This window comes from Rhinoderma darwinii, unplaced genomic scaffold, assembly GCF_050947455.1.
Source record: "Rhinoderma darwinii isolate aRhiDar2 unplaced genomic scaffold, aRhiDar2.hap1 Scaffold_786, whole genome shotgun sequence".
Classification (NCBI taxonomy): domain Eukaryota; kingdom Metazoa; phylum Chordata; class Amphibia; order Anura; family Rhinodermatidae; genus Rhinoderma; species Rhinoderma darwinii.
This window is the reverse complement of record NW_027464350.1, coordinates 3,419-29,230: the sequence shown is the minus strand read 5'-3', so window position 1 is coordinate 29,230 and position 25,812 is coordinate 3,419. Positions and strand designations below refer to the sequence as shown.

At 37.3% G+C, this 25,812-nt stretch overlaps 1 protein-coding gene across 4 annotated transcripts; it reads right to left on the bottom strand.

The window, feature by feature from the left end:
* Nucleotides 1-2,281: 2,281 nt before the first annotated feature.
* Nucleotides 2,282-14,079, bottom strand: LOC142730629 (uncharacterized). Of its 4 annotated transcripts, none has more exons than XM_075849382.1 (5): nucleotides 13,883-14,077; nucleotides 13,313-13,438; nucleotides 12,353-12,476; nucleotides 11,495-11,890; nucleotides 2,282-3,060 (listed from the first exon to the last, which is right to left on the bottom strand). In XM_075849382.1, the coding sequence occupies exons 1-5, from the start codon at nucleotides 13,985-13,987 to the stop codon at nucleotides 2,423-2,425; spliced, it is 1,389 nt and encodes a 462-aa protein (XP_075705497.1). In that variant the 5' UTR covers nucleotides 13,988-14,077; the 3' UTR covers nucleotides 2,282-2,422. The 4 variants fall into 4 exon arrangements, with proteins under 4 accessions (XP_075705497.1, XP_075705498.1, XP_075705495.1 ...); XM_075849383.1 differs by having other exon boundaries at nucleotides 2,282-3,057; XM_075849380.1 differs by lacking the exon at nucleotides 2,282-3,060 and adding an exon at nucleotides 4,726-6,485 and having other exon boundaries at nucleotides 13,883-14,079.
* Between the last annotated feature and the right edge of the window lie 11,733 nt (nucleotides 14,080-25,812).

Below are 25,812 nucleotides of genomic sequence, written 5' to 3'. Positions count from 1 at the left end.
TGCAGTACTGTCGGGGTGGTGGTGGATCGATTTTCGAAGATGGCCCTTTTCGTTCCTCTGACCGGTCTTCCTTCTGCTCCTCAACTGGCCAAGCTTTTCATCCAACACATCTTCCGCCTGCACGGCTTACCGCAGCAAATTGTGTCTGATCGGTGGGTTCAGTTCACCTCGAAGTTCTAGAGAGCCCTCTGCGGACACCTAGGTGTAAAGTTGGAATTTTCCTCAGCTTACCATCCTCAGTCCAATGGTCAGGTCGAGAGGATCAATCAGATCTTGGAGAACTACCTATGCCACTTCATCTCCAAGCAACATGATGACTGGGTACAGTTGCTCCCGTGGGCTGAATTTTCTTACAATAATCATACTAGTAAGTCCACAAGGAAGACACCGTTCTTTATTGTCTATGGCCAACACCCACGAATCCCTCTCCCGATTCCTGTTACGTCCAAGGTGCCAGCTGCTGACATAGCTTTTGGGGACTTTCTGCAGATCTGGCAGCAGCGTCGATCCTCCATCCTGCTGGCGGTCGACCGCATGATATGGAAGACTGACACAAGGAGAAAAGAACCGCCTCCGTTTCTCCCTGCCATGAAGGTCTGGCTGTCCTCCGGGAATATTAGACTGAGGGTGCCATCTTACAAATGTGTTCCCAGGTTCCTCGGACCCTTCGAGATCCTGCAGCAGATCAACCCTGTCGCCTACAAGCTTCGGCTGCCTCCTACCCTCAAGATTCCCAACTCCTTCCATGTCTCCCTCCTGAAACCGGTGGTTCTGAACCACTTTACCAAGACTTCTAGCCCCTGCGGTTGCCTCCAGTGGTCCTCCAGACACCTTCGAGGTTAAGGAAATCTTGGACACCAAGAGAGGGAGAGGAAAGACTTTTTATTTGGTGGATTGGAGAGGGTTTGGTCCTGAAGAGGTCCTGGGAGCCAGAGGAGAACGTCAATGCTCCTACTCATCTGAAGAAGTTTCTCTCTCACTCTGGTTCCAAGAATAGGGGGCGTAAGGGGGGGATACTGTCATGCCCATGGCTGCCATAGATCTGCTGGCCCCAGTGTCCTCAGGAGACGCCGGCGCTCACTTCTGCTTATCTTGGCCGGGTCCCGTAGGGTGCTTTTTAATTAGCCCATAGCACCCTGGACTATAAGGGCTCAGCCCCTTTCTCCCACGCCTGAGCGTTGTTGTCGTACCCCAAGTTTGTCTATGCAAATGGTCTCCTAGTGTTTCCCATTGTTCCCTGCTCCTGTATCCCGTGCTATCCTGGTCTAGAGCCATGCTGTGCTGTAGTCGTGCTGTTCTGTATACCACGCCTATCCTACTTCACCACACCTGACGTCTACCTGCTGCCTAGTCCCAGCCGAGCCTGCCTTGCTACTGTCCGAGATGCCACAGGTACCCTATACGAACTATAGACTTTTAACTGCGCCCTGTTGGCCAGCAGCCATACCGCCAAGGCGGTACGTCCCAGTGGGTCCACGAACCCAACGTGACAGTCTGTGAATGTGTCTTTGTGCTTGTATATATGTGCCTTTTATGCATTTGTATATGTTCCTTGCCTGTGTATTTATCTGCCGTTGTGTGTAAATGTCTTTACGTCTATATATTTACCTGTATGTATATATTCCAGATGTGTGTGTTTATATATATATTTGCCTGTATGTCTAAATATCTGTCTTTATGTATGTACAGTATATATGTTCCAGCGTGTCTATATATGTGGTTAATTATTGGTTTGTGTAGGGGTCGGCAATAGAGTCCCGCACAGGGCATCATCCAACCTAAGGCCGGCCCAGTCCTGGACAACCCCTTTAAGCGATAGTGAATAGACAAGGTTACGCCTGCTACTGAAGCGCCTGTGCTTAGGGTGGATAATTAACCTCTTAGTGTCACTAGTTTAGTGCAGGTTGTATTATGGGAGGTTTTCTGGATGATGGGGCCTCTCCTGACAGTCGGAGGAGAAAATTCCTCTGATGTGTTGCTGAATACTCACACGTCAGGTTTTGCAGACATTTTCCAGTGATGGGGCGTCACTACGTTACATTAACATGTTTCTTGCTGGATGTCCTTTGTCGTATCTTTCATTGTGCAGTTGTTATAATGTTGTACGTGGCTGATGTCACCACGACACTATTCTGTACATTAATCAGCTCATCCAGAATAAGCTGGACTCCCGACCTGGAATTAATGACAATCACTGAATGACACAGTTCTTGTATTTTACTTCATAATTGTCCAAATGCATTTATTAAAAATATATATTCATAAAGCAAAACACCAGACCTTCTGTATAAAATGTTGTGACCACAGCGTTTATTATAGCTTATTAGTCTCCGCTCCTTCTGCATACATGTTTCTACAGTCATTAAAAAGTGACGCCCGGCATTTATGAAAAATGCAGTCACTTATTCCGATTTGTTCCCATTTAACCCATCTGGGAGTCACAAGTCTCTACAGCACCCTCGATCCCTCCTTCCGCACTGTGATGAGTCTTTTGATGAATGACGAGTCTGGACAGATCGGGAAACTCTTTGTCACACTGAGGGCACGGATAGTTTTGCTCCCGGTGGTGCACTCTATGTCGATGACCTCGTTGATGTCTAAACAGGTTAGAACTCTGGGTGAAGGTCTTCCCACACTCGCACACGTAGGGTCTCTCTCGCGTGTGCACTCTATGATGCATAATGAGGTGGGATCTACAGTTAAAGCTCTTCTCACATCTCAGACACTGAAATGGCTTCTTAGCTGAAGGGTTTGTTTCACGTCGGCCCCGATAAGATCTAGCGAGTTGTATGGAATGCTGTGTTTTTAACGTCTGTTCACGGCTGATGGTCTCCTGGGCTGACACGTATGTCCTGGTCACATCGTGTGGGTTACTGATTTTGTGTGTTCTGCTTCCATTTGATGCCTTTGGTGGTTTCCCACGTTTTCTGCACAAGACCTGAAGCGCTTGTTCCGCACAGGGAGTCTCCGGCGTGACATCAATGTCCTCACGATTAGTTTGTGGTTGGAGGTCGGTGGGAGATCCTTCCTGCTTGATCTGAATAATGGATATGTTTTCTACTGAAACACAGAGAAAATCATAAAAATAACACGGACTAAAACGTTACTGACTGCTCAAAAATAGAACAAAAAAGTAGATCAAATGTGTTAGGCAAAGAAAAATTAGGATCAAACCCCTCAGGTTGCTACTTCACAATCAGAAGACATGAGACTAGGTGAAAACTTATGTGCAGCAGTGTTTGGACAAAAGCCAATGCGTAACAAAGGGCAATTTTTTGATGTTGCATTTGAAATGCGTGTGCTCCCCTAGAGCCTTCATAGTACAGGGTTACTTAATAGGAGGCCTTTGATGGTACATGAGGTATTTAATATATTCTAAACATGATGCTAAATAAGTAAATGGCTTCCATTAACCAATTACAAGCCCACAGTCTAATGTGCGAAAAGGCTGAAAGAGGCCTGGCTGCTGCAGTCAAGAAACAGTGCCCCTCCTGCCCGTCATTGTATCTGGTATTGCAACTCAGCCCCAGTAACGTGACTACTAGACAGGCGTGATGCGGCATTTGGGGGAGGAAGAAAGAAAAACAGATCCTTCCCTCTAATCTCAGACAACGCCATTACAGAGGCCGTTAGTCCCACACGTGAAGATCTCATTAGTACAATTCGGACAATATAATGAACATTTCTGCTTATGAAAATGATTGAATACAGAACTGCAGACTGGAGCAGATAACAGGAAAAACTCGTCTATGACAAACCCTCCATCTGTAAATGACAAACACAATGCGGCTTCAGTTATGGGAGAGGAATCGATGACTTGCTGCTCCATTTATTTGATGTATAAACACGATTTACATGAGTTATTATTGAAGTCGGATTACAGACCGGTCCAGGATATTATTTTTGTGGGTGCACATTCCTTTCCACTAAAAACTGTTATGAAGACAGCGGGTTACATATCTTCATCTGCTAAATGTTCATAGCGTTCCCATTTATCCCACATCAATTCTCCAAGTCTTCATTGTGAGAAATTGTTGCTTCCAATTTCTGATGACTTATTTGATGAGACAGAAGGCTGGACAATTCTTTCCAGAGTCTGTCACAGAGGGCACATAAATGGGTTTGATCCCCTAGATAAAGTCTACGATGTCGGAGTAAAGAGGAGTTGACTGAAGCTTCTTCCGCACAGATTACAAGAATACAGCCGCTCCTCGGTGTGGGTCTTCTGATGGATATACAGATACGACCTCTGGGTAAAGCTCTTGCCACATTTGTTACATATATATGGCTTTTCTCCCAAGTGAACCCTCTGGTGTCTGACAAGTGTGGAGTTCACACGGAAGCACTTGCCACAATATCCACAAACGTATGGTCTTTCTCCAGTGTGTGTCCTCTGGTGAATGAGAAGGTAGGAGCTCTGGGTGAAGGTTTTCCCACAATCAGCACAGACATAAGGTCGCTCACCCCGATGGGCTCTCTGATGTCTGAACAGGCTAGAACTCTGAGTGAAGGTCTTCCCACACTCGCACACGTAGGGTCTCTCTCGCGTGTGGACTCTCTGGTGCATGATGAGGTGGGACCGGTAGTGGAAGCTCTTCTCACATCTCAGACATTCAAAATGCTTCTTTGGGGGAGATTTTTGTGTCACATCATGTTGTATACAGATAGAGAGAGAAGAAATTCCGCTGGCATCAGGAACCTGTGGCATCTCTGGATTCTCAGTTTTGGCATCAGTTTCCACAGCACCATTCTGTGGTGGGAGACGGTTCCTGCTTGATCTGAATAAAGGAGATTGTTTCTATTGAAACACAGAGAAAATCATAAGACAACTGACAGAAATTTAGTAAAATGATAAAAACATAAGATGTCTTGTATAAAGTGCACCAGAGATCCATCAGGCCGGCGGCCGGAGCCATCGTTTACACTGGATTGTCGGTTATCTAGCGCAGGGTCTTCTGGCGTTCGAGGACCAGGTGAATCATGAAAGCACCGGAGGTGGTGATGTCACAAAGTGCCGGAGAGGAGGGAGGACGGCTCAGTATCAGCATTTCCCGAAGAGTTTTTCTTCTTTATTTCGAACTTTCTAGATCCTTAAAAAGGAGTTTGATGCGTTTCTCTGCGGCTTTCGGCGGTACCTTAAGGATATTGGTTCCTTCATTGTATAAAATATATTCTAAGTTAACAACACGTTAAAATAAATCTACACTGCACATATTACAGCCCCCCCATGCTAATGTACTCAAATGTGAACAGGCTGAAAGGGACGAGTGGGAAGCATCTCAGGACTCCCACGTCTGTATCTGAGGTTCATGTAATCTTTTGCCAAATGGAGTCTGCTCTAGTTTCTGGCAAAATAACCTACAGCAGGACCCATAGCCACGAGGTCCAAACCCCTACAGAGAATCCAGCATTCATTAACCCCTTCCCCCACATGAGGATATCTCCCAAGAACATAAAATGAATGTACAAAACCAAGGACTACAGAAAGGCAGAACACAGAGCGGTCGGCCATTTCTTCTTAACTTTCATACAAAACAGAGAAACGGTTTTGTGGTTGAAATAATTTTTTCTATTGTCTTACAAATGACATAAACATCAACAGTCAATATAATTTAAGGTTCGCATCAAAGAATCTCTGCACAATCTTTTGCTTCATCTGCACAGTCCGTACCGTCGGGCCACTATTCACATGGTTAATATCTCATCCCCCACAGGGAGCTGCCGTTTTTAGCTGTATGGGCACGCACTGGCCTCCCCTAGATGAAGTCTACGATGTCGGAGTAAAGAGGAGTTGACTTTGAAGCTTTTTCCGCACAGATTACAAGAATACAGCCGCTCCTCGGTGTGGGTCTTCTGATGGATATACAGATACGAGCTCTGGGTAAAGCTCTTGCCACATTTGTTACATATATATGGCTTTTCCCCCAAGTGAACCCTCTGGTGTCTGACAAGTGTGGAGTTCACACGGAAGCACTTGCCACAATATCCACAAACGTAGGGTCTTTCTCCGGTGTGTGTCCTCTGGTGAATGAGAAGGTAGGAGCTCTGGGTGAAGGTTTTCCCACAATCAGCGCAGACATAAGGTCGCTCACCCCGATGGGCTCTCTGATGTCTGAACAGGCTAGAACTCTGAGTGAAGGTCTTCCCACACTCGCACACGTAGGGTCTCTCTCGCGTGTGGACTCTCTGGTGCATGATGAGGTGGGACCGGCAGTGGAAGCTCTTCTCACATCTCAGACATTGGAAACGTTTCTTCATAGGATGTTTCCTCATGGACTTGCCGAGAAGGATCTTCACTTGTTCACTGAAGTTGCCAATTCTTAGTTTAGTGTTGATGCTGCCATGTGCCCCCATGAAAGACCGGTCATCAAACCCACGTGGTTCCTCTTGTTTGATTGACTGCTCGACGTCCACAGCCCTACTTTGTGTTTTGAGGTCGGTGGGAGATCCTTCCTGCTTGACATGAATAATGGGCATGTTTTCTACTGAAACACAGAGAAAATTATAATAAAGAACTAAAGATCTAATTCATAATAGATTCAAATAGTGATAATCTGATACGGAGGAGCAGCACGGCTCAGACAGCTGTAAACAGAGGGGTGGTGGAGAACACGGATTAGATCAGAACACCCCCTGCCGGAGATGGAAGAATATAGGGCAGTTGTTTAATGGGCCTTTCATAAAAGGGGTGACTGTAGGCGCGGGCAAGATAAATAATAAGACCCTAGGGATACATATTGTAGGGCGAGAGGGACTACTCTAGAACTGTGAAGCTACTGCTCCAGCAAATAACATTAAAATAAGGAACTTTGAGATCCTCAGGGTGTGAGCAGCAGGGGCCACTTTGAGTAAGGAGAACCCCAAGTTTGAACAGTTCTGTTGATGGTTTAACGATAGAAAACACTTACCAAGTGACCCTCTCCTTCATTTTCACCTGTCCCTGTTTTACAGTCCAAATGATAAGATGAAAAATAATCTCCAACTGGTGTCCCAGAATGCATTTATATTTGCCCCTCCCACCCAGACGGCGGCTTCACCAGTGAACACAAGTCATTTCTATTCCATGTTGTGTATCAGCAGAGACACGAATGTGAGGTCTATCAGGGCTGGGCTAACACGTCGGGACGTTATCCTTAGCATTTATTATTGGGGTGGTAATTCCTTGGTATTCCTCATGATGTGTTTTTTTCTTTTAATCACCATTGTGTGTGTAAACCCAGAATTACAGATGCTATTCCCACAAGCAGCGGGGTAGAAATGTCTGGTCTGTAGCCTGAAGATAGTTGCGGAAGAAATTTAGCCATGGGATCTATTAAATGGCGCTACTGAATCAAGAGTACATCAACAGGAACGACGGCATGATATCAATTTCAGGGTTTATTGGAACACTCAGGCTACGCGTTTCGACGTTGGACCAACCCTTTTACTTCTGTATGTTTGGCCTGATAAAGAAGTTTGCCCAACGTTAAAACGCGTAGCCTGTGTTCCAATAAACCCTGAAATTTATATCATGCCGTCGTTCCTCTTGATGTACTCTCGATTCAGTAGCGCCATTTAATAGGTCTCCTTACTACATTTTTTCCGCAAACTATCTTCACTACTTTGCTGTAACCACTCCGTGGTTCCGGATTGGACTTGGCTGCAGCTGATCATTTGGATTATCTTCCGTTTACACCACCGTTGTACCTGGGGTTTACACAACCCCAAAAGGTGAGCAATTGCCCTGCTCCCCCTTAATTGCCATATTTACCAGCATTTATTTGCACTATGTGGCGCCATGCTGCTTTGTTTCTCTCTTCTCTGGTCTGTGGCCGGTCACAGGACCGGCGTACAATGGAGCGAAGTTACAAAGGATCACTCCATGCTACAATGCTCATTTGCCAGCCACACATCCCATGCCCCGGTGCCATGCCACAGCACCGCTTTACGAGTCAGGACTCCCTGTCACCGCCTCGGGTCATTTAGAATCTATGTGCACATCGTTTCCTAAATAAGATAAGGATTATTGGCTAAGGAGGCTTGTAGCATGGTGGGCCCATGACACCCTGTGCCAAACTTACTCGATGTCCCTCAGGGTCTGGGATCCGATTCTAATCCATTTATATTAAAAACTTCAAAATCATGAAACTCAAGAAAGGAACGTGCATTGTAGTCTGGACAGATGATCCTTCATTGTACTGGCCCCTTCCCTCGTAGATTGCCCTCAGGGGCAGGTCCTCTCTCCTTCTGTACCAGTTGGTCCCTCATTCGGCTCATGTTTACTGCACTTGCTCTTTTTATTGCCTCATGTTATATACGTAAGCCTTTTTTCATATGTACATCGCCCTGGAATTAATGGCGCTGTAAAATAAACCAGAATAGACTTCCGATAGATATCATCTCGTGCGGCCGAGATCTATTCCTCCCAATGCCACCATAACATTCACACTCCGTGTTCTCTCCCATGAGAAAAGATGGGGTGGGCATGTGGACATCTAGCACCCAATCCTTCTTTTCCGTCAGGAGACCCTCACACATTAGTCGTCCAATCCCGGCATAGTCAGCAGATTCAGACAAGTTATGTAATGTGTACGGCCCGCTGCTGACGTGAAGCCATGTGATTGTATGGATACTACAGAGATCATAGGTTGGCCTTGATGGACTTGGCTCGGTGAATGCACTGATGGGATTATTACTCCAGCATCGGCACAGACATCGGGGCCTAACCTGAGGCTTACAGAACTATTCCCCTGAGCGAGGTCTTACAGCAGTTCTGGATTATGGATTGTGCAGCGGCGGGACAGGTGAGCAGGAGCTGGATGCTTCGTAACACGGTCATCAGGCTCTTCCTTACTACAATAAAAGGGACAATGATTCGGTGAACGGGCATTCCTGCGTGTAAACAGGGCGAAGACCAGCCGATGAATGTGAAAGCGCCCGCCGCGGGCAGCACATCTCCACGTGTAAACGTATGGGTACGAGCGATCGCACTAATGATCCTTCATCCTCATACTAAAAAATGATGCTCTATTTAAAGGGCGTAACGAGCGCTGATCGACAAGCTGTATTATTGATTGGCGCTCGTTTTAAAAGTGGTAAACACGTGCAAGATCTGCCGGTGTAAAACCACCTGAAGTCTTTCGAGTAGTGTGAATGTACAGGACGGAGCTCAGAGGCGGAGCTGTAGTGATGACAAAGTGCGGCAGGATCGGGACGCCCACGTCCGGGAACCTTCAGATCAGCGAGGAGGTTTATAGATGAAGAATTACTGCCGGCCACTGTCTGATGGAAAATGCAGAGGCCGGTCCCGGAGCCATAGTCCGTGTAGTCCCGCGCAGCTGTCATACTTCTATAATGGGACAAGGACCACGTCACTGGCACTAGTTCGGTGTTGGTGCCATGTACTACAGTACCCAGCATGCTTCTCGTTTGGTGGCACCAGGTGCCGGTAGTGTTCTGTCGCCATCTTCAGTCTCAGAAACGCGTGGGCTCAGAATGTTTTTGTTGGGATTTAGTTTGGGTTGGGGCTACAACGGCCTGTGGCGTTCAGTGGAGTTTAAGCCATTGAATCGGAGTTAAGGACCTTACGTCCACTTTGCGGTCAACAATCAATTCCTGCCACCGAGCTCAGACTCACAGGAGGCCGCGTATCTCATCAAGACGTTTATTCAGATCTCGGTCGATAAATCCTCACACACTTCAAGATCTCGAGTCAGCCGTGGAAGGACGCATGTGGTGCCCGCTCTCCTGCTCTTCCCCCCCCCCCGCTACTCGATGTCCGCACTTCAGCCGCCGCTTTCTCTACTTCACAAGCTGTCGTAATCCTCGGTCTGAGCTCCTCCACCCTCGTGCTCTCCTCAGACACAGTCTCCAATCTTTACCGCCAGCATAAGGACGAGGATCTGGCTGGGCCACAGCTCAGACATGTCAGTTATGTGCTCCCCCTATGATTCTGTGACGGCAGAAGATCCCGCCGGCGTCCTGAGGCGATCACAAACATTAGATAAACCCCCAACCTCAACTTTTCTACCGACAATCAAATGTGTGTGTGGGGGGGGGGGGGGCAGCCCGACACTAGTCTCCTGACAAAAGAAGGGTTGGATTAACGTGCCTGTTCCTTTCTTCCTCCCGGAGATAAGCAGCAATCAGAACTGTAGGGCAGCCACTTATCTCCATTTCCCTATTAAAATAAACACACAAAATGCAAGAACGCGTCTGGTGGATCGGGAGGAGAGCCGACGCCTGTGAGACATGAATCTGTGTATGGTCAGCTCTAGAAAATGTCACTTACTCAGAAATACCCAATAGGAGGTATCACCGTTTTCTGCCCATTTCACCCCACAAATAATTTTTACAGTTTCCCGAAAAAGCGAAAATTGAAAAACGGCTGCAGAGGGAAGGGGTTAAAGATGGGATAAAACAAGACCTGACCGGCAGAAGCTGCGCCAAATTCATGACCGTGGCACGCGCTGTACGATAAATTTGGCGCATCTCACTGGACAGGAGCCACTTTCCTCTTCCTTATGCCACCTCTCGGCTGACGCACTTCACACCGGTAATAAACGGCGCACGCGGTTCATGAATCTGGCGCGTTTTGTGATTCCTCTTAGCCACGCCCTTTTGTCAAAGTGTCTAAAACACATAAGTTTGGCGCCACCTCTTTGGTGTGATTTGAGCCAGAATTCTGATCATTTGAATATCTCCCAAAGTCTATTACAAGCTACAAAACCGGTCACCCGCGTCATTTACAGAACACGATCACGGACGCCTCATCACCGCGTTTTACGGGTTTCGGTTGCTTTTATTTGGTGTATATAATATTCGTTTTCATTTTGCTATCGTCACATTGTAAGAGCCGTCAGTTTTGTCTCTCTGTAGTCGTAGTCAGATGTTTGTTGTGGGAGGAGCTGTAGATTGAGAACCGGAGAATGGGATTTATTGTGACGTCACTTTCCTGACTGGTATTGGGATGCAGCCTCCGAGTCCCGCATCGTTCCTCTTCTGACGGCGCGGCTGGGAGCGGGTCCTGCGCGTTCATGGGATTGATATCAGCTGGATCCCGGGTACGCCGGACCCGCCCTCAGCTGAACTGACTGAATCGGCCGTGAGCAGGACACGTAGAAGCTGCGCCGTCTTTACCACTGACTGCACCGGAACAATAACGATTCTTTGTGGGGTGGAAGAAAGTGCAATTCTTTCATTGTTTTTTCAGGTTTTGTTTCTACAGCGTTGACCCGGCGGTTAAATAACATGATGTTTTACTAGTTCAGAGGGAAACGTAAAGCCTCAGCTGGAGCGCAGGTCATAATCACAACGTGGCATCCGCAGACCCCACCACTCAGTCATAGAAACACTATGTGGTCCTCACACCCATCCCCCACCACGTAACATCCAGAAAACCACCATGGTGGAGCCAGTGTCCATAGGCTGCAGCACAAGCTCTGACATTAATGTATCGCCCCGGCCTGAGAGCGGCACAGACACGAGCAGCAGTGGATTCTGCATCATTACCCACCTGCAAAGTCATCAGTGGAGCTACCGGCATAGGCCTCGCCATAGCTGCTGACCAGGGAGTTCTGCCGGGGGTCCGGGAATATGGCCACGTAGGGATCCTTGCAGGGGATGGGGCACGTCCTTTGGAAGGCATTGAAGGTGGCTGGAGAAGGAGTTCCATACACACTTGTAGGGTCGGACGACTCAGGGAAGGAATGGCCGCCATCCTTCAGGGGGTTTAGGAAAGCGTTGTGATAGGGATCGGACTCTGGACTCCTGGAGGGATCGGTCTGGGAATCAGTGTAGGGATTTAGTTTTCCATGATGGCCGCTGGCAGACACACCACTTGGGGGCGTTTCCTTCCTCACGTCTTCTCTCTCCGTTCCCAGCGCCATCTCGGTTTTGACATTGAAGGACCCTGCTCAAAACAAGATCCCACATTGTAACATCTGCACAGCGAGAGAGAAACGGCACATCACTCAGCGAGGGAGCTGCATACACTGAAAACCAGAGCTACGTGTACAGGAGGCGGCTGCCCCGAGACTCAGCAGCCTCCGGGCCCCCCGCACAGGTAAGCGTGGAGGGGGAACATTTGGGACTCCCCAATGTCTAAGCCGTGGCCAATCAGCTTTCACGTTGTAACTCGCTCTTGATTGGGAACACGACTATTTGTAGTTTTATACCCAGAGATCAGAAGGACATCAGATCAGCTCGTGGTCATCGCATCACTAAATCCTTACTACCTGATCACCACGGGAGCCGCCTCCTGAGCGCCAGCGCGTGGGAAATGTACGGGACAGCGATCAGTGGGGGCGTTACCAACTACAACCCCACATGGGAACCCTGATGTCATCAGCAGCTGTGATCGGTGTGTGATTACCGAGGCTCTGCAGGGTCTGCTCATTCTCCGTCAGGAGGTCGCTGTACAGCTCGCGCTGCTCTTTCTCTAGGTGCTCCCAGTCCTCATCTGACAGGTTCACAGCTTGTTCATGAGACGCGGGACCCTGAAACAGAGGAAAGCAACGAGCGAGTGTGAGGCCTCCCCCAGACTGGACTCAACACGAGCCGTCACCACCAGCACACGCAATGTGAAGCAGCTCGGTTATAAAGCTTCACTAACGGTGTATAGTGTGGAGGGGAAAAAAAACAACCCTACATGGAAACCATCAACAAGCAGGATGCATAAAGCTGCACTGCGGAGCATGGGCTGGATCTACTCATTAACACTTTCTTATCCCTCCAGCCCAGATATAAAGTAGCCAAATACATCATAACATGTCCCAGCTGCACACAAGTCAACAGGGCCCCAACTGTACCGGCTGCTGCAGATTCTAATTATTTAAAGTACATTATATTGAATATGAAAAACAGGATTAGTCTTGTTGACAGTTTCCATTTAAAGCGGAGCGGATGCATCGCAGTCATAATCAAAGCAAACAGGTGCCAGGCTCCACCCCCTTTAGTTATTAGGCGCACACAAGCTCCTCCCAGGGCAGAAATAATGCATCATGGGACATAAAATAAACAAGGGGATGATCACATTACACAATCCAGACTCAATCACCACTGATCTGCAGGCGTTTCATCAACAAAAAATTATATTATAATGAGGGAGGGGTTATTTACTGCACTGTACCTTTAATAAGTCCCTCTTTATAAAGTGTTCATGAGGGGCCCCAAGAACGGAGAGAGTCAAGAATTACAGAGAAGCAAAGCAGCCGGGGCCCCAATATCATCTCACATTATAAAGGGGTATCCAGATCAGGTCCACCAGTATCGGTACCTTAGGAGGCGGCCTGGACAGGAGACAGCACCCCCTGTGGTACCTGGAGGCACTGACCTCATTCAGTAGGTGCAGGATTCCCAGAACCAGCTTCATGATTTGGTCTATGGCAACCTTCTTGTCTGGAGTTCGCTGATCTAGTGCCAGACGCAGCGTTGTGTCCCCCGCAGTCACCAGATCCCCCTGAAGAAGAAGAAATCATCATGAGAGTGACCCCCACCCAAACAATAGTACAGCCAATAATAACTGCCGAGGTTACGGCGCCCCCTAGAGAAACCAATCAGATAGCTAGATCCCTAAACCAATCCAGGAGCCCTAAACCCAAGAGCTGCCCCATAATGGTCAAGAGACTCCACCCCCGAACATGGATCGGCAGGATAATCCCGAGACCTCCAGACAAGGACAAGCTGATAAACCTTCAGAGAGAAGAGGACACCATGTCAGGGACCACCAGAAAACTACTGCTCATCGGTCCTGGAGCATCACGTCTGGTCAACTACAAGCTGGGATAGGACTGTGACCTTCCAGGAGGAGGGACAGAGGGGCCACGGTGTCTGAAGTCAGGGTCCCACCACAGCCTGGAGTGTAGGGGTCAGTAATGGACGTGGAACACCTGGAGACACTCACCTCTGTAATGAGAAGGTGCATGATGGCCAAGGCGTGCCGGACCACCCTCTGAGACAGAGCGCCAACCTCCGCAAACGGGTCAGAGTGGAGGGAAAGAGCGGCCATGGAGCGATACAGTCCTGAAATATAAACAGAGACGCCATCAATAATACACGATGAACAGAGCCAGTGACGACAGGGAAACTCCAACAGGGTTTATTGCATCCAATGTTGGCAGAACATGTCGCGTTCACTGCAGGAACAACACACATTCCACAAAATAAGGTGATCACAGGAACATATTCAGAGCGCCGGCCTCAGCTTCAGCTCTCCTAAAGGTCTAAATCCAGAAGATCCCCATCCTCCCCAGGACAAGCCCTTATATACCCCTCAGGGGGAGGATCATCTTCAGAGCGCCGGCCTCAGCTTCAGCTCTCCTGAAGGTCTAAATCCAGAAGATCTCATCCTCCCCAGGACAAGCCCTTATATACCCCTCAGGGGAAGGAACATCTTCAGAGCGCCGGCCTCAGCTCTCCTGAAGGTCTAAATACAGAAGATCTCCATCCTCCCCAGGACAAGCCCTTATATACCCCTCAGGGGGAGGAACATCTTCAGAGCGCCGGCCTCAGCTTCAGCTCTCCGTAAGGTCTAAATCCAGAAGATCTCCATCCTCCCCAGGACAAGCCCTTATATAACCCTCAGGGGGAGGAACATCTTCAGAGCGCCGGCCTCAGCTCTCCTGAAGGTCTAAATCCAGAAGATCTCCATCCTCCCCAGGACAAGCCCTTATATACCCCTCAGGGGGAGGAACATCTTCAGTGCGCCGGCCTCCGCTTCACCTCTCCTGAAGGTCTAAATCCAGAAGATCTCCATCCTCCCCAGGACAAGCCCTTATATACCCCTCAGGGGGAGGAACATCTTCAGAGCGCCGGCCTCAGCTTCAGCTCTCCGTAAGGTCTAAATCCAGAAGATCTCCATCCTCCCCAGGACAAGCCCTTATATACCCCTCAGGGGGAGGAACATCTTCAGAGCGCCGGCCTCAGCTCTCCTGAAGGTCTAAATCCAGAAGATCTCCATCCTCCCCAGGACAAGCCCTTATATCCACTCAGGGGGAGGAACATCTTGGCAGTTTCTAGTCACCATCATTATAATGACTTTAGTTTGTGTCTCTACTGTCTGTATGGGAGTTGTGGTCCTTTGTGCTATCATGTGTATTGCCACAGCCGGGATGAGGACACACACAGGGGGAGATAATTGGATCTGCCTTGTTTGCTGGTCTGCACCTGAGCTGAATATAACTGTGGTGCCTCCTGATGATCCCCTGTGGGGACTGGACAATGAGAACACTTTGTCTTGTGGACTTCACCTCTGACTCGTCTGATTGTCCATAGGCTGGAGACACGACATGTGGTACCTGATTACAGAGTCATTCCTCCCTGCTGAGGGCTCGCAATAAACCACACATAATGCACCATCACAACCTATACACAGGACGGGGCCCGGGGTCTCACGCTTATATAATATAATGTAGTGTAATATAATATAATGTAGTGTAATATAATGTAGTGTAATATAATATAATGTAGTGTAATATAATGTAATATAATATAATGTAGTGTAATATAATGTAGTGTAATATAATATAATGTAGTGTAATATAATATAATGTAGTGTAATATAATATAATGTAGTGTAATATAATGTAGTGTAATATAATATAATGTAGTGTAATATAATATAATGTAGTGTAATATAATATAATGTAGTGTAATATTATATAATGTAGTGTAATATAATATAATGTAGTGTAATATAATGTAGTGTAATATAATATAATGTAGTGTAATATAATGTAGTGTAATATAATATAGTGTAATATAATATAATGTAGTGTAATATAATATAATGTAATGTAGTGTAATATAATGTAGTGTAATATAATGTAATGTAGTGTAATATAATATAATGTAGTGTAATATAATATAATGTAGTGTAATATAATGTAGTGTAATATAATGTAGTGTAATATAATATAATGTAATGTAGTGTAATATAATGTAATGTAGTGTAATATAATGTAATGTAGTGTAATATAATATAATGTAGTGTAATATAATGTAGTGTAATATAATGTAGTGTAATATAATATAATGTAGTGTAATATAATGTAATATAATGTAGTGTAATATAATGTAATGTAGTGTAATATAATGTAATGTAGTGTAATATAATGTAGTGTAATATAATATAATGTAGTGTAATATAATGTAGTGTAATATAATATAATGTAGTGTAATATAATATAATGTAGTGTAATATAATATAATGTAGTGTAATATAATGTAGTGTAATATAATATAATGTAGTGTAATATAATATAATGTAATGTAATATAATATAATGTAGTGTAATATAATATAATGTAGTGTAATATAATGTAGTGTAATATAATATAATGTAATGTAATATAATATAATGTAGTGTAATATAATATAATGTAGTGTAATATAATGTAATGTAATATAATATAATTTAGTGTAATATAATATAATGTAGTGTAATATAATGTAGTGTAATATAATATAATGTAGTGTAATATAATATAATGTAGTGTAATATAATATAATGTAGTGTAATATAATGTAGTGTAATTTAATGTAGTGTAATATAATATAATGTAGTGTAATATAATATAATGTAGTGTAATGTAGTGTAATATAATGTAATGTAATATAATATAATGTAGTGTAATATAATGTAGTGTAATATAATATAATGTAGTGTAATATAATGTAATATAATGTAGTGTAATATAATGTAGTGTAATATAATATAATGTAGTGTAATATAATATAATGTAATGTAATATAATATAATGTAGTGTAATATAATGTAGTGTAATATAATATAATGTAGTGTAATATAATATAATGTAGTGTAATATAATGTAGTGTAATATAATATAATGTAGTGTAATATAATATAGTGTAATATAATGTAATATAATGTAGTGTAATATAATGTAATATAATATAATGTAGTGTAATATAATGTAGTGTAATATAATGTAGTATAATATAATGTAGTGTAATATAATATAATGTAGTGTAATATAATATAATGTAGTGTAATATAATGTAGTGTAATATAATGTAGTGTAATATAATGTAGTGTAATATAATATAGTGTAATATAATATAATATAATGTAGTGTAATATAATATAATGTAATGTAGTGTAATATAATGTAATGTAGTGTAATATAATATAATGTAGTGTAATATAATGTAGTGTAATATAATGTAGTGTAATATAATATAATGTAGTGTAATATAATGTAGTGTAATATAATGTAGTGTAATATAATATAATGTAGTGTAATATAATGTAGTGTAATATAATATAATGTAATATAATATAATGTAGTGTAATATAATGTAGTGTAATATAATATAATGTAATATAATATAATGTAGTGTAATATAATGTAGTGTAATATAATATAATGTAGTGTAATATAATGTAGTGTAATATAATGTAATGTAATATAATATAATGTAGTGTAATATAATATAGTGTAATATAATGTAGTGTAATATAATATAATGTAGTGTAATATAATATAATGTAGTGTAATATAATGTAGTGTAATATAATGTAGTGTAATATAATGTAGTGTAATATAATATAATGTAGTGTAATATAATGTAATGTAGTGTAATATAATATAATGTAGTGTAATATAATGTAGTGTAATATAATATAATGTAGTGTAATATAATGTAGTGTAATATAATATAATGTAGTGTAATATAATATAATGTAGTGTAATATAATGTAGTGTAATATAATATAATGTAGTGTAATATAATGTAGTGTAATATAATATAATGTAGTGTAATATAATGTAGTGTAATATAATATAATGTAGTGTAATATAATATAATGTAGTGTGATATAATATAATGTAGTGTAATATAATGTAGTGTAATATAATATAATGTAGTGTAATATAATGTAGTGTAATATAATATAATGTAGTGTAATATAATATAATGTAGTGTAATATAATATAATGTAGTGTAATATAATGTAGTGTAATATAATATAATGTAGTGTAATATAATATTGTGATGGTGCATTATATGTGGTTTATTGTGAGTCCTCAGCAGAGAGGGATGACTCTCTAATCAAGTACCACAGGTCGTGTCTCCAGCCTATGGACAATCAGACGAGTCAGAGGTGAAGTCCACAAGACAAAGTGTTGTCATTGTCCAGACCCCACAGGGGGTCATCAGGAGGCACCACAGTTATATTCAGCTCAGGTGCAGACCAGCAATCAAGGGTGATCCAATTATCTTCCCCATTGTGTTCTCATCCTGGCTGTGGCAATCCACATAATAGCACAAAGGACCACAACTCACTTACAGACAGTGTATGACTACAAACTAAAGTCATTATAATGATGGTGACTAGAAACTGCCAAGATGTTCCTCCCCCTGAGTGGATATAAGGGCTTGTCCTGGGGAGGATGGAGATCTTCTGGATTTAGACCTGAAGGAGAGGTGAAGCTGAGGCCAGCACTCTGAAGATGTTCCTGTGACTACCTGATCTTGTGGACTGTGTGTTGTTCCTGCATTGTACGCGACTTGTTCTGTCAGCATTGGATACAATAAACCCTGTTGGAGTTGCCCTGTCGTCTCTGGCTCTGTTGATCGTGTATTAACGTAACGAACCCCATGACAACTGGTGTCAGAAGTGGGATCAACAGAGCGCAGGAGAGATGGACAGAGGTCTGAACACCAGGATGTCTATCGTGAGGAGAGCAATTGTGTTTTACCAGGAGGCAATGGACTGCCTTGGACCAAAGTTTACAGAAGACATTGAATGTTGGGCTTGGGATAAGTCTCTGACTATGGCAAGGAAGGAACAAGTTCTTGTGCGAGCTCGGGAGTTGCACCAGGAGACCATGGATGCTCTGGGATGTTTGGCCTCCAAGGATGATAAGTTCTGGGACTGGGACTGGAATTGGTGTCTGGCAACAGCGGAGCGAGAGGTGCCGCAAACATGGTGTGAACGGCCAGCACAGTGTTATAAGGATTGTGCTGCTGCTCCAGGCCCCGATCGCTACAGATCTCCAGAGAAAGCTCCAGAGTGTCCTGAGGTGAGTGATGTGACGTCTGTGGGCAGCTTATACCATAAGACATGGGAGCACCAGGAGGAAGTAAAGGATTCTGGGCTTGATTCAGGACCGGAAGGAGTGCATACAGAGAATGTCAGTGTATCTGCAGAAACGGGTCCTGTGGAGCCCAGACAATGAGAACACTTTATGTCTTGTGGACTTCACCTCTGACTCGTCCAATTGTCCATAGGCTGGAGACACGACCTGTGGTACTTGATTAGAGAGTCATCCCTCTCTGCTGAGGACTCACAATAAACCACATATAATGCACCATCACAAGTGTAATATAATGTAGTGTAATATAATGTAGTGTAATATAATGTAGTGTAATATAATGTAGTGTAATATAATATAATGTAGTGTAATATAATATAATGTAATGTAGTGTAATATAATATAATGTAGTGTAATATAATGTAGTGTAATATAATGTAGTGTAATATAATGTAGTGTAATATAATGTAATGTAGTGTAATATAATGTAGTGTAATATAATATAATGTAGTGTAATATAATATAATGTAGTGTAATATAATATAATGTAGTGTAATATAATATAATGTAGTGTAATATAATGTAGTGTAATATAATGTAGTGTAATATAATATAATATAGTGTAATATAATATAATGTAGTGTAATATAATGTAGTGTAATATAATGTAATATAATATAATGTAGTGTAATATAATATAATGTAGTGTAATATAATATAATGTAGTGTAGTGTAATATAATGTAGTGTAATATAATGTAATATAATATAATGTAGTGTAATATAATGTAGTGTAATATAATATAGTGTAATATAATATAATGTAGTGTAATATAATGTAGTGTAATATAATGTAATATAATATAATGTAGTGTAATATAATATAATGTAGTGTAATATAATATAATGTAGTGTAATATAATGTAGTGTAATATAATATAATATAATGTAGTGTAATATAATGTAGTGTAATATAATATAATGTAGTGTAATATAATATAATGTAGTGTAATATAATATAATGTAGTGTAATATAATATAGTGTAATGTAATATAATGTAGTGTAATATAATGTAGTGTAATATAATGTAGTGTAATATAATATAATGTAGTGTAATATAATGTAGTATAATATAATGTAGTGTAATATAATGTAGTGTAATATAATATAATGTAGTGTAATATAATATAGTGTAATATAATATAATGTAGTGTAATATAATGTAGTGTAATATAATGTAATGTAGTGTAATATAATGTAGTATAATATAATGTAGTGTAATATAATGTAGTGTAATATAATATAATGTAGTGTAATATAATATAATGTAGTGTAATATAATATAATGTAGTGTAATATAATATAGTGTAATATAATGTAATGTAGTGTAATATAATATAATGTAGTGTAATATAATGTAGTGTAATATAATATAATGTAGTGTAATATAATGTAGTGTAATATAATGTAGTGTAATATAATGTAGTGTAATATAATGTAATGTAGTGTAATATAATGTAGTATAATATAATGTAGTGTAATATAATGTAGTGTAATATAATATAATGTAGTGTAATATAATATAATGTAGTGTAATATAATATAATGTAGTGTAATATAATGTAATGTAGTGTAATATAATGTAGTATAATATAATGTAGTGTAATATAATGTAGTGTAATATAATATAATGTAGTGTAATATAATATAATGTAGTGTAATATAATGTAGTGTAATATAATGTAGTGTAATATAATATAATGTAGTGTAATATAATGTAGTGTAATATAATATAATGTAGTGTAATATAATGTAATGTAGTGTAATATAATATAATGTAGTGTAATATAATGTAGTGTAATATAATATAATGTAGTGTAATATAATATAATGTAGTGTAATATAATATAATGTAGTGTAATATAATGTAGTGTAATATAATGTAGTGTAATATAATGTAGTGTAATATAATGTAATGTAGTGTAATATAATGTAGTATAATATAATGTAGTGTAATATAATGTAGTGTAATATAATATAATGTAGTGTAATATAATATAATGTAGTGTAATATAATATAATGTAGTGTAATATAATGTAGTGTAATATAATGTAGTGTAATATAATATAATGTAGTGTAATATAATATAATGTAGTGTAATATAATATAATGTAGTGTAATATAATGTAGTGTAATATAATGTAGTGTAATATAATATAATGTAGTGTAATATAATGTAGTGTAATATAATATAATGTAGTGTAATATAATGTAGTGTAATATAATGTAGTGTAATATAATGTAGTGTAATATAATGTAGTGTAATATAATGTAGTGTAATATAATGTAATGTAGTGTAATATAATGTAGTGTAATATAATGTAGTGTAATATAATGTAGTGTAATATAATGTAGTGTAATATAATGTAGTGTAATATAATGTAGTGTAATATAATGTAGTGTAATATAATATAATGTAGTGTAATATAATATAATGTAGTGTAATATAATGTAGTGTAATATAATGTAGTGTAATATAATATAATGTAGTGTAATATAATGTAGTGTAATATAATGTAGTGTAATATAATGTAATGTAGTGTAATATAATATAATGTAGTGTAATATAATATAATGTAGTGTAATATAATGTAGTGTAATATAATGTAATGTAGTGTAATATAATATAATGTAATATAATATAATGTAGTGTAATATAATATAATGTAGTGTAATATAATATAATGTAGTGTAATATAATGTAGTGTAATATAATGTAGTGTAATATAATATAATGTAGTGTAATATAATGTAGTGTAATATAATGTAGTGTAATATAATGTAATGTAATATAATATAATGTAGTGTAATATAATGTAGTGTAATATAATATAATGTAGTGTAATATAATATAATGTAGTGTAATATAATGTAGTGTAATATAATGTAGTGTAATATAATGTAGTGTAATATAATGTAGTGTAATATAATATAATGTAGTGTAATATAATGTAGTGTAATATAATATAATGTAGTGTAATATAATATAATGTAATATAATATAATGTAGTGTAATGTAATATAATGTAGTGTAATGTAATATAATGTAGTGTAGTGTAATATAATGTAGTGTAGTGTAATATAATGTAGTGTAATATAATATAATGTAGTGTAATATAATATAATGTAGTGTAATATAATATAATGTAATATAATATAATGTAGTGTAATATAATATAATGTAGTGTAATATAATATAATGTAGTGTAATATAATGTAGTGTAATATAATATAATGTAGTGTAATATAATGTAATGTAGTGTAATATAATATAATGTAGTGTAATATAATATAATGTAGTGTAATATAATATAATGTAATATAATATAATGTAGTGTAATATAATATAATGTAGTGTAATATAATATAATGTAGTGTAATATAATATAATGTAGTGTAATATAATGTAGTGTAATATAATATAATGTAATATAATATAATGTAGTGTAATATAATATAATGTAGTGTAATATAATATAATGTAATATAATGTAGTGTAATATAATGTAGTGTAATATAATGTAGTGTAATATAATGTAGTGTAATATAATATAGTGTAATATAATGTAGTGTAATATAATGTAGTGTAATATAATGTAGTGTAATATAATATAATGTAATATAATATAATGTAGTGTAGTGTAATATAATGTAGTGTAATATAATGTAGTGTAATATAATGTAGTGTAATATAATATAATGTAATATAATATAATGTAGTGTAATATAATATAATGTAGTGTAATATAATGTAATGTAGTGTAATATAATGTAGTGTAATATAATGTAGTGTAATATAATATAATGTAGTGTAATGTAATGTAGTGTAATATAATATAATGTAGTGTAATATAATATAATGTAGTGTAATATAATATAATGTAGTGTAATATAATATAATGTAGTGTAATATAATGTAGTGTAATATAATATAATGTAGTGTAATATAATGTAGTGTAATATAATGTAGTGTAATATAATGTAGTGTAATATAATGTAGTGTAATATAATGTAGTGTAATATAATATAATGTAGTGTAATATAATATAATGTAGTGTAATATAATATAATGTAGTGTAATATAATATAATGTAGTGTAATATAATGTAGTGTAATATAATATAATGTAATATAATATAATGTAGTGTAATATAATGTAGTGTAATATAATATAATGTAGTGTAATATAATATAATGTAATATAATATAATGTAGTGTAATATAATGTAGTGTAATATAATGTAATGTAATATAATATAATGTAATATAATATAATGTAGTGTAATATAATGTAGTGTAATATAATATAGTGTAATATAATGTAGTGTAATATAATATAATGTAGTGTAATATAATGTAGTGTAATATAATGTAATATAATGTAGTGTAATATAATATAATGTAGTGTAATATAATGTAGTGTAATATAATGTAATATAATGTAGTGTAATATAATATAATGTAGTGTAATATAATGTAGTGTAATATAATATAATGTAGTGTAATATAATGTAGTGTAATATAATGTAGTGTAATATAATATAGTGTAATATAATGTAGTGTAATATAATGTAGTGTAATATAATATAATGTAGTGTAATATAATATAATGTAGTGTAATATAATGTAGTGTAATATAATATAATGTAGTGTAATATAATGTAGTGTAATATAATATAGTGTAATATAATGTAGTGTAATATAATATAATGTAGTGTAATATAATGTAGTGTAATATAATGTAATGTAGTGTAATATAATATAATGTAGTGTAATATAATGTAGTGTAATATAATGTAGTGTAATATAATATAATGTAGTGTAATATAATATAATGTAGTGTAATATAATGTAGTGTAATATAATATAATGTAGTGTAATATAATATAATGTAGTGTAATATAATATAGTGTAATATAATGTAGTGTAATATAATGTAGTGTAATATAATGTAGTGTAATATAATATAGTGTAATATAATGTAGTGTAATATAATGTAGTGTAATATAATGTAGTGTAATATAATATAGTGTAATATAATATAATGTAGTGTAATATAATGTAGTGTAATATAATGTAGTGTAATATAATGTAGTGTAATACAATGTAATATAATGTAGTGTAATATAATATAATGTAATATAATATAATGTAGTGTAATATAATATAATGTAGTGTAATATAATATAATGTAGTGTAATATAATGTAGTGTAATATAATATAATGTAGTGTAATATAATATAATGTAGTGTAATATAATATAATGTAGTGTAATATAATGTAGTGTAATATAATGTAGTGTAATATAATGTAGTGTAATATAATGTAGTGTAATATAATATAGTGTAATATAATGTAGTGTAATATAATATAATGTAGTGTAATATAATATAATGTAGTGTAGTGTAATATAATGTAGTGTAATATAATGTAGTGTAATATAATGTAGTGTAATATAATGTAGTGTAATATAATATAATGTAGTGTAATATAATATAATGTAGTGTAATATAATATAATGTAGTGTAATATAATGTAGTGTAATATAATATAATGTAGTGTAATATAATGTAGTGTAATATAATGTAGTGTAATATAATGTAGTGTAATATAATATAATGTAGTGTAATATAATATAATGTAGTGTAATATAATATAATGTAGTGTAATATAATGTAGTGTAATATAATGTAGTGTAATATAATGTAGTGTAATATAATGTAGTGTAATATAATGTAATGTAGTGTAATATAATATAATGTAGTGTAATATAATGTAGTGTAATATATAATGTAGTGTAATATAATGTAGTGTAATATAATGTAGTGTAATATAATATAATATAATGTAGTGTAATATAATGTAGTGTAATATAATGTAGTGTAATATAATATAATATGTAGTGTAATATAATGTAGTGTAATATAATGTAATGTAATATAATATAGTGTAATATAATGTAGTGTAATATAATATAATGTAGTGTAATATAATGTAATATAATGTAGTGTAATATAATATAATGTAGTGTAATATAATATAATGTAGTGTAATATAATGTAGTGTAATATAATGTAGTGTAATATAATATAATGTAGTGTAATATAATATAATGTAGTGTAATATAATGTAGTGTAATATAATATAATGTAGTGTAATATAATATAATGTAGTGTAATATAATGTAGTGTAATATAATGTAGTGTAATATAATATAATGTAATATAATGTAGTGTAATATAATGTAGTGTAATATAATATAATGTAGTGTAATATAATATAATGTAGTGTAATATAATATAATGTAGTGTAATATAATGTAGTGTAATATAATATAATGTAGTGTGTAATATAATATAATATAATGTAGTGTAATATAATATAATGTAGTGTAATATAATATAATGTAGTGTAATATAATATAATGTAGTGTAATATAATATAATATAGTGTAATATAATATAATGTAGTGTAATATAATGTAGTGTAATATAATGTAGTGTAATAATATAATGTAGTGTAATATAATATAATGTAGTGTAATATAATATAATGTAGTGTAATATAATATAATGTAGTGTAATATAATATAATATAATGTAGTGTAATATAATATAATGTAGTGTAATATAATATAATGTAGTGTAATATAATATAATGTAGTGTAATATAATGTAGTGTAATATAATATAATGTAGTGTAATATAATATAA

Excerpts from the sequence above, each read along its gene's own strand:
- LOC142730629 (XM_075849380.1), bottom strand. The coding sequence starts at position 13,987 with ATGGCCGCTCTTTCCCTCCACTCTGACCCGTTTGCGGAGGTTGGCGCT. Across the intron at positions 13,439-13,882 it reads TGCACCTTCTCATTACAGAG|GGGGATCTGGTGACTGCGGG; the intron begins GTGAGTGTCTCC and ends CTTCTTCTTCAG. Across the intron at positions 11,891-12,352 it reads GCAGACCCTGCAGAGCCTCG|GGTCCTTCAATGTCAAAACC; the intron begins GTAATCACACAC and ends TGTTTTGAGCAG.